The sequence below is a fragment of the Denticeps clupeoides genome, chromosome 10 (assembly GCF_900700375.1).
Source record: "Denticeps clupeoides chromosome 10, fDenClu1.1, whole genome shotgun sequence".
Classification (NCBI taxonomy): Eukaryota; Metazoa; Chordata; class Actinopteri; order Clupeiformes; family Denticipitidae; genus Denticeps; species Denticeps clupeoides.
In genome coordinates, this window is record NC_041716.1 from 4,022,873 (window position 1) to 4,035,720 (window position 12,848).

Below are 12,848 nucleotides of genomic sequence, written 5' to 3' on the forward strand. Positions count from 1 at the left end.
TACAAGGACAGGCCACGATGTTAAAATCAGGATATTTTCAGGCAAGGAATTCAGAAGGCACAAAGGAACATGACAGAGCTGAACATATGCTTTATTAACTGTGCACTGGCGTGGATGGGAAAGGTAGGAGACAGGCTGCACCATGAATGCCTGGTGTGTACCTGAAATAAAGCAACGTGATGACCTGAAGCATGGACACTCAAAGCAGACAAAAAAAACTGAAAGAACTGAATCTCTGGAGATTTGGAGAATGGAGGAATAAGCTGGAGAGACGGGATAAAATGAAGACAGAGATTCAGAAGCTCAACCGAGGAAGGCAGAAGGAGGAAATGGATAAAGGTTGAACATGGAGAGCTGCTGCACGAAAAATTCCCAGATTGAGATCTGGGGAATTTGGAGACCAACTCAACACCTTGAACTTTTCATCATGTTGGTCAAACCCTTCCTGAGCCACCTGTAAATGCTTTTTTTGGAGAATCCTCACCCTAGTTGTCTTGGTCTTGGGCCTTTTACATCTCTTGTCTCCACATCGTCTGCAAGAGCTCACTTGCTGCATAATATATCCACCATTCCAATTTTATTCCCTTCACACAACAGACCTAAAATCAAAATACTCCAAATACCATCAGGTCAGATGCAACAGACACTGTTGGGGTCTCCAATCTTATTTGTAAAGGCACTGTTTTAAACAGGCTACACCACACCTGTTTGGTCCAAACTATGAACTGGGAAGTAAATGGCAAAAAAAATATAGTTCTACTACTCGTTAATAAAAATAAATGGATCTATTGCAGTATGCATTCCATTCACAAGCTGTGGTTGGAGAAACAACAAAGTGCCTCTATTCATTATTAAGTAAGATCCATTATGTTATCTGATTTAAGCCATGTTGTATGAGTGTTCACCAGGGAGTTGGTGTCTCCTTGGTTTAACATCTACAACCATGTCACCGCTGTTGTTATGCATGTTCGACATTCATCTAAGATGTGGAGGCATGGTTGTGGTTTTGAAGCAATTAGCCTGGAACATTTGGTACAGTTTTAGGATACATAATATTTATGAGAGTCAGTAAGATTCAGCAGCCTGGGTAAAAACGTGAATGTGAAGATTTTCACACTGTAACGGAGTTTAACAAAGTTTGGTTTTGGTATTATGATGATCTGGATGTACACAAAGTTTATACCAGTACCACAGTGTAAGCAGTGAACAGCAGATGGATGGTTGGGTGCCCTTCCCTTTGTGCAGCAATGATGTATGATGTATAATTTCTAATAAAATGTTAAGGAAGTGGCCCCGTAATCAGAAGGTTGCCGTTTCGAATCCCGATCCGCCAAGGTGCCACTGAGCAAGGCGCCGTCCCCGCACACTGCTCCCCGGGCGCCTGTCATGGCTGCCCACTGCTCGTTAAGGGTGATGGGTTAAATGCAGAGGACACATTTCACTGTGTGCACCGTATGCTGTGCTGCTGTGTATCACAATGACAATCACTTCACTTTGTCATACATAATTTGTGGAATTTACCCAGAGATAAAATTTTATTTTGGATTTTCAATTTATTCAAATAATTCTACCATTGAAATGATAGACTGATCATTTATTTGTTAGTGGACAACCTTACAAAATCAGCAGGGGTTAAATCATTATTTCCCTGACTGTTCTTCAAATTCATATTACAAACAACTGCACACACTTCAGCTCTGGCTCATAATAAATGTCTATTCCCATTCGAAAGCTTACCCATAGATCTACTCTGCACTACATAAAACATTAAGCCCACAGCTGGTTGCACCATTGCCATCACAGAAAATTGCTTTAGTCCACTTGCTCTGGTGCATTGAGGCTGAAACTCTCTCTCTCTCTCTCTCTCTCTCTCTCTCACTCTCTCTCTTTTTATAAGAACAAGACCCACAGTGGATGTTATGTCGCTGCCTAGCAGCTCAGTGTTAAAGACACTGGTCTACTGTATTATGCAGTGAGAAATAAATGAATGGATTCCGTTGCATTTGATTGTTACAAATTGGCCTCATGCGACAAGGACTATGATCTCACTCAGGAAAAAGTACAGTAACACTGTCACACAGTCTAAAAAATGTATTAAATACAAGCTTACTGATTCATGTGCTCCTTTCAGGGATGGATTTACTTGGCTAAGGATGCCATAAATGATTATCTCCCAGCTCTTCTGTACCTTTATGAAAGAAATTGCATTGTATAAGGAAAATGCTACAAATTGCTGTGAAATCTAATTTACTTATTATAATCTTGATGTTGGTGACAGGTACCTCGGGTAGAGGGTGAGCACTTCCTGATCCTCAGTTCCTAGCATCATGACACCACAGCTGCCCCCGTCTTTACTGCATCGTCAGTATGATGTGGTCTGGGCACTTGGGAGGAGGTGGCTGCACCTTCTGTTGGTGTTCCTGGTGGGCGTGAGCCCTACAGCGTGGTCCCATCAGGGCATGCACCCGCGCTCCATCAAGATTGAAGGTGACATCACACTCGGGGGGCTCTTTCCTGTCCACGCCAAGGGCCCGGCTGGGGTGCCGTGCGGTGAGATCAAGAAGGAGAAGGGCATCCACCGTTTGGAGGCCATGCTGTATGCCCTTGACCAGATTAACAGCGACCCAGATCTGCTGCCTAACATCACACTGGGGGCCCGCATCCTCGACACATGCTCGAGGGACACCTACGCTCTGGAACAGTCCCTCACCTTCGTCCAGGCCCTCATACAGAAGGACACCTCAGACATACGCTGTTCCAACGGCGAGCCGCCCATCATTAGGAAGCCTGAACGCGTGGTTGGTGTGATCGGGGCGTCGGGCAGCTCCGTGTCCATCATGGTGGCCAACGTCCTGCGTCTCTTTGAGGTGAGTTTGCCTCTGGCCGAGGGTCGTGCTGACCATACCAGTGTTTGCCCTTACACTCTCCTTTAAAATGATCACCATTATTGCAACTTGTGTTAGGACTCCTTTGGGCAACGGCTGGATTTAATTGACCACGAGGATTTAGTGGGTATGACTAATCTCGTTTTGAACCGCTGCTTTACTTCGAGTGTCCATAGGGCCCATGTCATTGGTTCTACATTTGTCTTTAGCTGGTTTTGCCAATAAAGCAGCTTTGCAATATTGGATGAGCCACCCCATGATGAGATTTATTTAACTTTGCTCCGAAAATCCGTGATTGAAATAGGCAGTTGTGTTGTAAATGTATCGTTTATCAGTGTGAGGCTTGTTTGTTCAGCAGTTGGAGGGCTGTTGTTTCGCTGGCCATGTTGCACTCCCATTCATGTGTGTACAATGCTAGCAGGTGTTAATGAGAGCTTCTGAACCGCTCTTAAAATGTGATTTAGTCCATGCATTTTAACAACGCGCTCACATATTTGATAAAAGATAAAATATAAATATGCATGAGGGGTATGTGATTCAAATTGCTTGGCGAGTTCTGATGTTCTTATTGGATTTGGATGAATTGGAACCGAGAATAAAGCTCGCAATCATGCATGCGAAGCCTCAGGAAAACAAAAAAAAAATGTCTGCTAGATGACAAGGCCCCAGTTTGATTGTTTTTTTTTTTTGTTGGCGTACAAGCAGGTTATGCACAATGAAGATTTCATTTTTTTTTTAATTACAGCCCATGTTGCATTGCTGAGGGCGGCTGTGTTCATTTGGTTACTTCACTCTCACTCGTTCCCTTACGGCCTCACTTGGCTCTCCAAAATGTGAGTGGCAGTGTGGTGCAAGCTGCCCGATGAGCGGAGCCTGACGTTTATTGGACACTCTGAAGAGGAAATTTAGAAATCTCCATGACCAATTGGCAGATTTGCCACTCTGCTGTAAGCTTACTGAGCTTTTGCCGCATTTTCTTGGACTTCCGCGGGAACAAAATCTCATCCTACATGGGTCTTATGTCCGGAACAAAAATTGCAAAAGGGAGCAGCAATGCTAAGCATGCCTGTTTCATTTTTTTTTTCAGTTCTTTGTAGGCAAAGAGAGGAAAATTGATTTTTGGAGACTTGACTGAATGATTAACCATGATTTCTAATAGGAACACCCCATACGACTCACTTCTTATTTTTGCAGACAGAGTGAGCAAACAGGCGTACATTCAAATTACAAGAGTTGTTCGCATTGAGCGTCAAGGTGCGCCATTTGAATCAGATGACAGTTTGACTCGGCTGAAATTAATAGAGGGGTTCTGCTTCCTCAATGATGAGGCAGCGGAGTAAAACCTGTAACATTTCCACAAAATAACACATAACCGTAGAAAGTACAAGAAATCCTTGTGAACTGTCCCACTCCGTGTATTTCTCTATGTAATATGAAGGCCAAATTTATTCATGGAAATGTGTCAAATCGCCTTTGTTTAAAGGATGAACTTGCCCTTTCGAGGAGCCACACGTGAAAATAGATTTGAAACAAAGAGCACTACGCTTGAGGACAGCTGTCGGAAGACAAGGCTCTAATTAAATTCAGCTAACACTGTATAAAGCAGACAATGGATAAAAGCAGGGGGGAAAGAGCCCTGCATCTTCATTAGAAGAGCCTTTTTGCATTTGTGTGATAAAAAAAAAAGGTATTGAAGCACACGTACACGCAGGAGATGATTCCAACCTGGGCATTGTGTTCACTGTCATTTGATGTTTTTTTTTTCTTTTTACATGACATTTTTTTAAATTGAAATGGTTCTTCCAGTCTTTTAAACCAGAACAAATATCATTATTTATACAAGAAGTTCGTTATTCATCCTTAACTAATAATATGGCCTAAAATGACATTACAGAAGGCTTTTCTTCATGTCTCATGTTCTGTGCTCATTGGGTTTGTATAAATTAAGTAAAGAAAAGTGTTAAGATAACTGCCTAGAAGCTATTGTCTGTGGAAATTGCAAATGTATTCATTGTTTTTGGGTTTTTTTCAATGAGAGGATAGGGTGTGCTGAGTGTGACTAGGGCTGCAAAATAGCTTGGGCTTTGCATATCATCAGGTAATAACCCTGCATTATCCCTGACGTGAGGGGAGGTTCTCTGTCCTCGTAAGACACCAGTTAGTCTTCCCTTAATTTGCAGAGTTGTTTGATGCGACTGCAGCAGGGCGCGGGACACGTACGGGACCCCGGGTGCACTTTCGCTGTGTAATCTATCAGAGAGCAGGGTAAAGACGGGCAGTGGTGCTGCGCACGCGCTGCCACTGTCACTCGCACTTATTTTGATTACAGTGGGTTTACCGGCTGCTAAAAACCTCTAGCAGCTCCTGACATTTCCACCCTCTCGCAGCAGAAGACGGCACCCGGGCGTCCTGGCAGTTGCATAATTGCAGAGGACCACATCTGAGCCCTTTCTGGAGGACTGGAGATGGGCTCTGGAGCACGTTGCATGTTTTTTTAATGAACAGACGCAGCAGTTCAAGGGAGCTGTTTTTCATTCTGCATTCTGTCATCTGGCTCCACCCTGGACCACGCCAGCGTCGGTCTGGTCTGATTTGGCCAGTTGCGTCCATGCATTTGAACTGTTCCGATGCATGCATAAACCTGGCTGTTTTCGGTAACGCCCTCAAAACATCAGGGCAAATCCATTCGCCACACTGGGCAGAACGGGACTGAGACAGATAACAACAATCTGACTTCTCTGAGGTGAATTATTGACACACTGTAATGAATTACTTCCTGGTAGTGCGTGTGTGTGTGTGTGTGTGTGTGTGTGTGTGTGTTTTCTTCACGTGGTGGAGATAGGGTGAAGGGGGCCGTCTGGCTGTCACACACCGCACGGCTTAATGACACTTTCTTCACAATAAGCCATTTAACACGAACTGAGGAGCCAGATAACACATCAGGCAGCTGTTAGTGGGAGAATTAGGGAAGCCTTCCGGGACAATAAGCCCGTGGCAGCAGCTCAGACCGCCGGCTAAATTTAGTGTGACAAAAAGAAGGCGGAGGGAGAGACCGAGAAATTCAGACGAGTGGACACCCTTCTCTAGACACATGTCTGGCCCTGGTTTTAAAAGAACATCTGGAAGAACAAGTATTAAGGAGCATTCATTTACAATTTACAATTTATGGGCAGAATGGCTGATATGCATGATGGAATACATGATAATGTGGTTGTGCACTTAACAAAAAGAGCATAAGCACAATGAACTTGTCATTTAAAGGCCTTCAGTGCATGAAATGTAACACCGGTGACTTAGAACCACTCTCGTTTTTAGTGCATTTGGTTGAATAATTAAAATTTCATGGCTGTCAGGGGCTCAAGCGTATATAAATCCTTCAATTGCCTCCCCCGATTGAGAACATGCATGAATTAGAGGGAACTGTTTATTTCAATTTCCACTCCAGAGCTAAGCGTTAAAATATACCATGAATTTTTTAACAAAAACGTTAGCAAAAAGCATGATGCTGTGTATGGGAGAAATTGGTTTTTGGCAAATACCTGGGTAGGATTAAATTCTGAACAAAATTACTTTAGAAAAGACAATGTGATGAAATTGAGTATATGTATTGTGATACAGAGTTATTAAAATAAGTTAGCATGTTAGAAGTTAGTACTTTATTGCTAACCAATAAAGTACTTTGTTAATAATTAAAATATATTATACAGGGTGGGCCATTTATATGGATACACCTTAATAAAATGGGAATGGTTGGTGATATTAACATTAGTATATGTGAGGGGGCAAACTTTTCAAGATGGGTGGTGACCATAGTGGCCATTTTGTAGTCGGTCATCTTGGATCCAACGTTTGTTTTTTCAATAGGAAGAGGGTCATGTGAAAATCAAATAATTGGTAATTTCACAAGAAAAACAATGGTGTGCAATTGGTTTTAACGTAACTTTATTCTTTCATGAGTTATTTACAAGTTTCTGACCACTTATAAAATGTGTTCAATGTCACAACCATTCCCATTTTATTAAGATGTATCCATATAAATGGCCCACCCTGTATATATTTAAATATTGTACATTTCACATTGCACTTGTGAAAGTAAAACTTAAATACCTATAGAGTCTATAAAAGAATATTATAAAACTTTCTGTACACTAAACAAGGACAACATCATGTAACATGTGATGTGATAAGCAGATGATGACTGTATTTTTCAAGTATGTGTATTTGCTTTTTAAAACATAAAAATATAATAATCAATAATAAAATATAATAATCTTGTGTCGGGCCAGCATACCTAGAACACATGGCAAAGTATTTTTTATGATGTTGTTGTGGATGGTTGACGCATGTAGAGTTGAGTAACACTAAGTTTTGTTGCTGTGATTTTGTTGTTGAGCTGGGTGCAGGTGCGTGGGCCAGTGTGTGGGACCGAAGGAAGCGGCCCTGTAATCAGAAGGTTGCCGGTTCGAATCACGATCCGCCAAGGCGCCACTGAGGTGCCACTGAGCAAAGCACCGTCCCCACACACTGCTACCCAGGAGCCTGTCATGGCTCCCCACTGCTCACCAAGGGTGATGGTTAAAAGCAGAGGACTCATTTCATTGTGTCACCATGTGCTGTGCTGCAGTGTTTTACAATGACAATCACTTCACTTTCACTTTCAGGTGTTCAGTTGGTGTTTTGCTACCCACCGTTATGTTGAGTGTTTGTCAGGGTTTTCAGCACTTTCAGCACTCCACTAAATTGTTCTGCTCTGCCTCTGGTAAGTTAAATAAAATGAGGCAAGATTATTTCTTCTCCTTCTGATTCCATCTTGCATCAATTGAAAAACCTAATTTAAGGTGACACATCCAGCCTCATTATCATTAGAAGTAGGTAAAGAAAACAGCCAGAAGACATAAAGGGGTCACTATTTCATTTAGTATGATTGTGCTTGGACTGCTTTGTTTTTCTTGATTGAAAGAAAGATGTCACATTAGCATCTGTGACATGCAGGACTAATCAGCACACAGCAACAACTTTAACATCAAAATGGTAGTTCACAGATCCTGTCATAGCACAGACTGTCCTCCCTGATGTAGCTTATCGGAAATGAATGAAATATTTGCGTCTCTACTCCCAGCTACAGCTTACTGGCAAGAAGCCTTTTCATGTTTCATTCTCAGGAACCAGGACGACGGACTGGATGTGATGATGTCTTACTTAGAGCCTTTCAACTCCATCGCTAATTTTGGAACTGGATGGGTTCACAATTTAAAATGCAGTAAAAGTGACATGTTCGGTTTCATAGTTTTCTCTTTTAAAAAAGAACAAAGAGAAAAATCAATCCACCAGCTCACCTCAGGTATGCCCTATTTTTAGACCAGAAATTCAATAATTTTGTGATGAACAAAAAAGAAAATTATTAAGGTAGTGAACATTGAAATGGCTGGTCTGTCCCAACACACAATCTGATGATTAAATAACTTTTTTTCTGCACCAACTCTGCAGATATTGATAGAGCTCTAGGGGAAATTCCCTGGCTTTAATCAAGGGAATACTTCAAAATGTATTTAGAGTCTCTAATTTGTTCCTAAGTCTAGTTAATTTTCATAATATAAGCTTCAGGGAACAAATGCTGGGTTTTCGTTGACGCTTTGAACTACGCTTCTTTTTAAACTCATCTTCACCTTTGGTTTAAGAAAATAATGTAATGAAAAGCTCTGTCTATGCTCAATATAACATGTATATGAATAATTGAGTAGACATACAGATAAAATGTTATATATTGATAAAACTCAATGTCACCAATCCCCAGATCCAGTCTGTAGACGGGCATATCGTAATGGAGGCAGACAGGTAGACGGGCACAAGATCAGGCTGCAAATCATCTAGGTTAGACCGGGCACGGACCATTACAGTGATTAAAGGTTGGATTTGGATCAGCTTTCTGTACCACAGACCAAATGACCTAGTAGTGCAAGGCATTACTAATATGTGCTTAATGTGTGTCAATAGTGGGACAGAATACTGGCTGCTAGTTCACCACACAGTGTACGCCGCGATTACATTGGTGTGTAACTTAAAGGACAGTTTATGTTGAACAGTTTATTGTTGATTGAAGTCTAGATATGCATGTTAGATATGGACAACAACACACTGATGTACGTCACTCTAATGCTGATAAATGCTGTAAATGTACATGCATTTTGTTTGGGGGGGTCAAAATAATGTGCCCGGTATTTCTAGTTAATAAGATGAATAACACTTTGAATAAAAATGTCTCACACAATACAGCTTATCACAATACTAAAACAGGGCTTTAAATTGAACATTTGCTTGTAGGAGATAATTTATTAGTGTATAGAGTTGGGAGAGACCAACCCCCAGTTCTTCTACTTCTGGGAAGATTAAAAAACTGCCTAAAAACTCTGTACACTACTCTATGTAAAGGGGCAGTGGTGGCCTAGAGGTTAATGAAGCAGCCCTGTAGTCAGAAGGTTGCCAGTTCGAATCCCAATCCGCCAAGGTGCTCCCTGGGCGCCTTTCATGGCCGCCCACTGCTCACCAAGGGTGTTGGTGACAACAAGCAGAGAACACATTTCGTTGTGTGCACCCGGTGCTGTGTATGACAATCACATCACTTTCACTTTTCCTCCTTTCACTCCTGTATTTAATCATGAATGCATTGTTTAAAGCACCACTGAAATGGTAACATAGGCTGTAGGAACCCAGTGTTTGCATTGTGAACCCTTGTCTACATATGTTAAACTTGGCAGTGTTAATGTACCACAGTGTCAGCAAAAGAAGTGAGAAATCTCCACGGGACCAGATCTCTGTCGGGCTCCCCCTGTGCTTAACTTAATTTGTCCAAAACCCCTCTTATCCACTCCAGATTAACTCCTTTCTTCCTCATTTCTGGCTTTTCCTTCATTTGCATTTTTTCTAGCCACAGGCTGGCACCCGGACTTTGTGAGTTACGTGTAAAGCTGAGATGAGAAGGCAGGGCGCCATGGAGCTACAGCCAGGGTACCATCACTGGTCAAAATAATTAAAGCAGCGCATCCCATTTCATTCTCACTGAACTTGAACAGGTGGCCAGGTTCTTAAAAAAAATCTATTTTTATAACGAAATCTTTTTTTCTAAAATAATTCCCTTTTTTCACAAATGCCAACCTTGGAGACAGTCTTGTGCACAGTCTTGTGATTCATAAATGATAATCAAATAAACCCACATGTACAGTGTTTAATTAAAACGAGAATATTTCAATGAGTATGTTACAAAATACAATAACAATTCAAAAGATCAGTGGTTGGTCCCAGACCTATCTAGTCAGGGATTGGACTAATGGTGACTTTAGGCCAGTGTTGGAGCTCCATGGTTAAATGGAGAAGGAAAAATTAGAAGAACCATGGACCACATAACACACAATAATACATGTTTCCACTTATCTCCTGTTCAGATCCCTCAGATCAGCTATGCATCCACTTCTCCAGAGTTGAGCGACAACAACCGCTACGACTTCTTCTCCCGTGTGGTTCCACCAGACTCCTACCAGGCGCAGGCCATGGTGGACATTGTTAAGGCCATGGGTTGGAACTACGTGTCCACACTGGCGTCTGAGGGGAACTATGGGGAGAGCGGAGTGGACGCCTTCATCCAGATCTCTCGAGAGGCAGGTACAGTCAACATGTCCTTCCTGCAACTGATTATGGTGTCTTCATTTCATCCATTTTTAATGCCTTCAGGATGGTGACATTATGTTACTGGTGGCATTATGTTTTTTTGAGAAATCTTTTGCTACATTTGCTATATATGGGTGATAGTAGCCTAGTAACATGCTCACCTATGAACCCGAGGACTCACAGGTTCAAATCCCACTTACTACCATTGAGTCCCTGAGCAAGACACTTAACCCTGAGTGCCTCCAGGGACACTGTCCCTGTAACTACTGACTGTAAGTGGGACTGGATGGCCGTCTGATAAATGCCGTAAAATGTAAGTATTATACTCAAGGGAAATTCCTCAAATATGACAGAATTGACTCGCTGGAACCTGGTTTGATGATTATCTACTGTGTAGGGAGATGGTTCCCTGAAACAGTGGCATCATCTGCAAGGCGGTAATTTTACTTTCCTTGTAATATTAAGTGGCCTTCTACCTCTTCACAGTTAGAAATTTGTTTTTGGCTATATACACTCAACCCACTTTCGGCTCCATCTGAGCCTTCTAAGTCCATATTTGTAGATCTTGTGTTGAGATTAATACTTCTCTCTGCAGCTGTTTACCGCTGCCATTTTCGCTGCAAATCTTGTGATTAATATTTGAATGTGTGTTGACTGTATTTAATAACTCACTTTTCAGAACACATTTGGGAGTCCAAAGTGTGTTCTGCGTAAATATTTCAAGAGGTTGACTGTGTCAGCAGCAAATACCTCTAAATAACCATGCAACAGTGTTACAGGTTTCCTTCAAAGGTCAATGAATTGCTGAAGGCTAAGTCATACTTCAGCTTCAGTATTTGTTTTTTTCTCCCCAAAGGGGGTTTGTGCGTCGCCCAGTCCCTGAAGATCCCCAGGGACCCCAAACCAGGGGAGTTTGACAAGATCATTAAGAGATTAATGGAGACCTCCAACGCCCGAGGGGTTATTATCTTCGCAAGTGAAGATGACATCAAGTAAGTGAACTGCCTCGCAGTCTGTCTGTATGACATTCCAGACGTCTGTAGTTCATTCATTCATGCCTTGGTGAATCTGCACTTCTGGTGGTGAACGCCTGCATAGGGGCAGTGGTGGCAAGGAATTGGACCCTTGATCGGAAGGCTGCCGGTTCGAATCCCGAGCCACCAATGTGCCACTGAGGTGCCACTCAGGAAAGCACCGTCCCCACACACTGCTCCCCGGGCACCTGTCATGGCTGCCCACTGCTCACCAAGGGTGATGGTTAAGAGCAGAGGACACATTTCGTTGTGTCAACGTGTGCTGTGCTGCAGTGTTTCACAATGACAGTGACATCACTTTCACTCATATGGAACACACGTGTGGGACACTTCGTTCCACATGCATTTCATCTTTGAGCGTGAAGCTGATGAATTTAACGTGACATTTTGATGCATTAATTTGACATTTAGCGGTGGTTGACTGGCTATTGGCAATGACAGGAAATTTACTGTAGGGGCAGAATCTGCATATAACTGACTTGTCGCCTTTTTCAAGGATAAGACGGTCCAGACCCCAGCAATTTCTACCGTATTTTCTGATAATTTTCCATGGTAACTGGCCTATTATGACTGAGTGAAAATGAATTCCATTCGTGGCTATACAAATGGAACAGTATGGATTTCTGTATCGTGTAACATAGTTATTGCATCTAAAGCAAGGGATCCTCGTAAAAGATCAGCAGCACTTTCTAAACAGTTTGGGTTCCGTTTCTCAAACAGAATCAAGGGGACATGTCAAGGTGCTTTTTTTGTTTATGGTGACACAGTCACCACCTGTGACACTAATTTTATGTAGAGTGAAGTTTCTAAAGGACCCAGGCTTTGTGGGGTGCACAGTTTTATATGTGTCTAGGGATTCCCATGTTGACTTTGTGCTGCAGAATATTTATTATTCTGCTGTATTTATTCTTTTCTGTGCCTGCTGCTAACTTTTAGGTTTACAGGGCTCACATTAAACCTGGCAGTTTCACAAGAAATGGGAATTAAAGATCACTGGAGGTTTTTTTTCTGAAGGCGGTTTGATTGAATTTAGTGCTTTCGTGAGATATGGATTTAATGCTTTTCACAGAGCACTGCCTCCCACGCACACAAAACAACTCAACGGATATCTTTAGATAAATAAAATTAGCAATGCTCCACTGACACAAATATGACCCATTGCCTTTCTGGGGCACAAGTATCTAAAACGTGTTGTATGACGTCCACATCAAAAATTCTGCTACTGGCTGAAAATAAATCGATGTGAAATTTTCACAGCCTCTGATTT

General features: G+C 42.1%; 1 protein-coding gene across 1 annotated transcript in view; it reads left to right on the forward strand.

Moving 5' to 3' along the window:
* grm6a (glutamate receptor, metabotropic 6a) overlaps nucleotides 1–12,848 on the forward strand; it is a 29,580-nt gene that overhangs the window by 1,722 nt on the left and 15,010 nt on the right. The window contains exons 2-4 of the mRNA XM_028993961.1: nucleotides 2,279–2,867; nucleotides 10,325–10,541; nucleotides 11,404–11,539. Of these exons, the coding sequence (XP_028849794.1) occupies nucleotides 2,328–2,867; nucleotides 10,325–10,541; nucleotides 11,404–11,539 (893 nt within the window). The 5' untranslated portion in view covers nucleotides 2,279–2,327. The remainder of the gene's footprint in view (nucleotides 1–2,278; nucleotides 2,868–10,324; nucleotides 10,542–11,403; nucleotides 11,540–12,848) is intronic.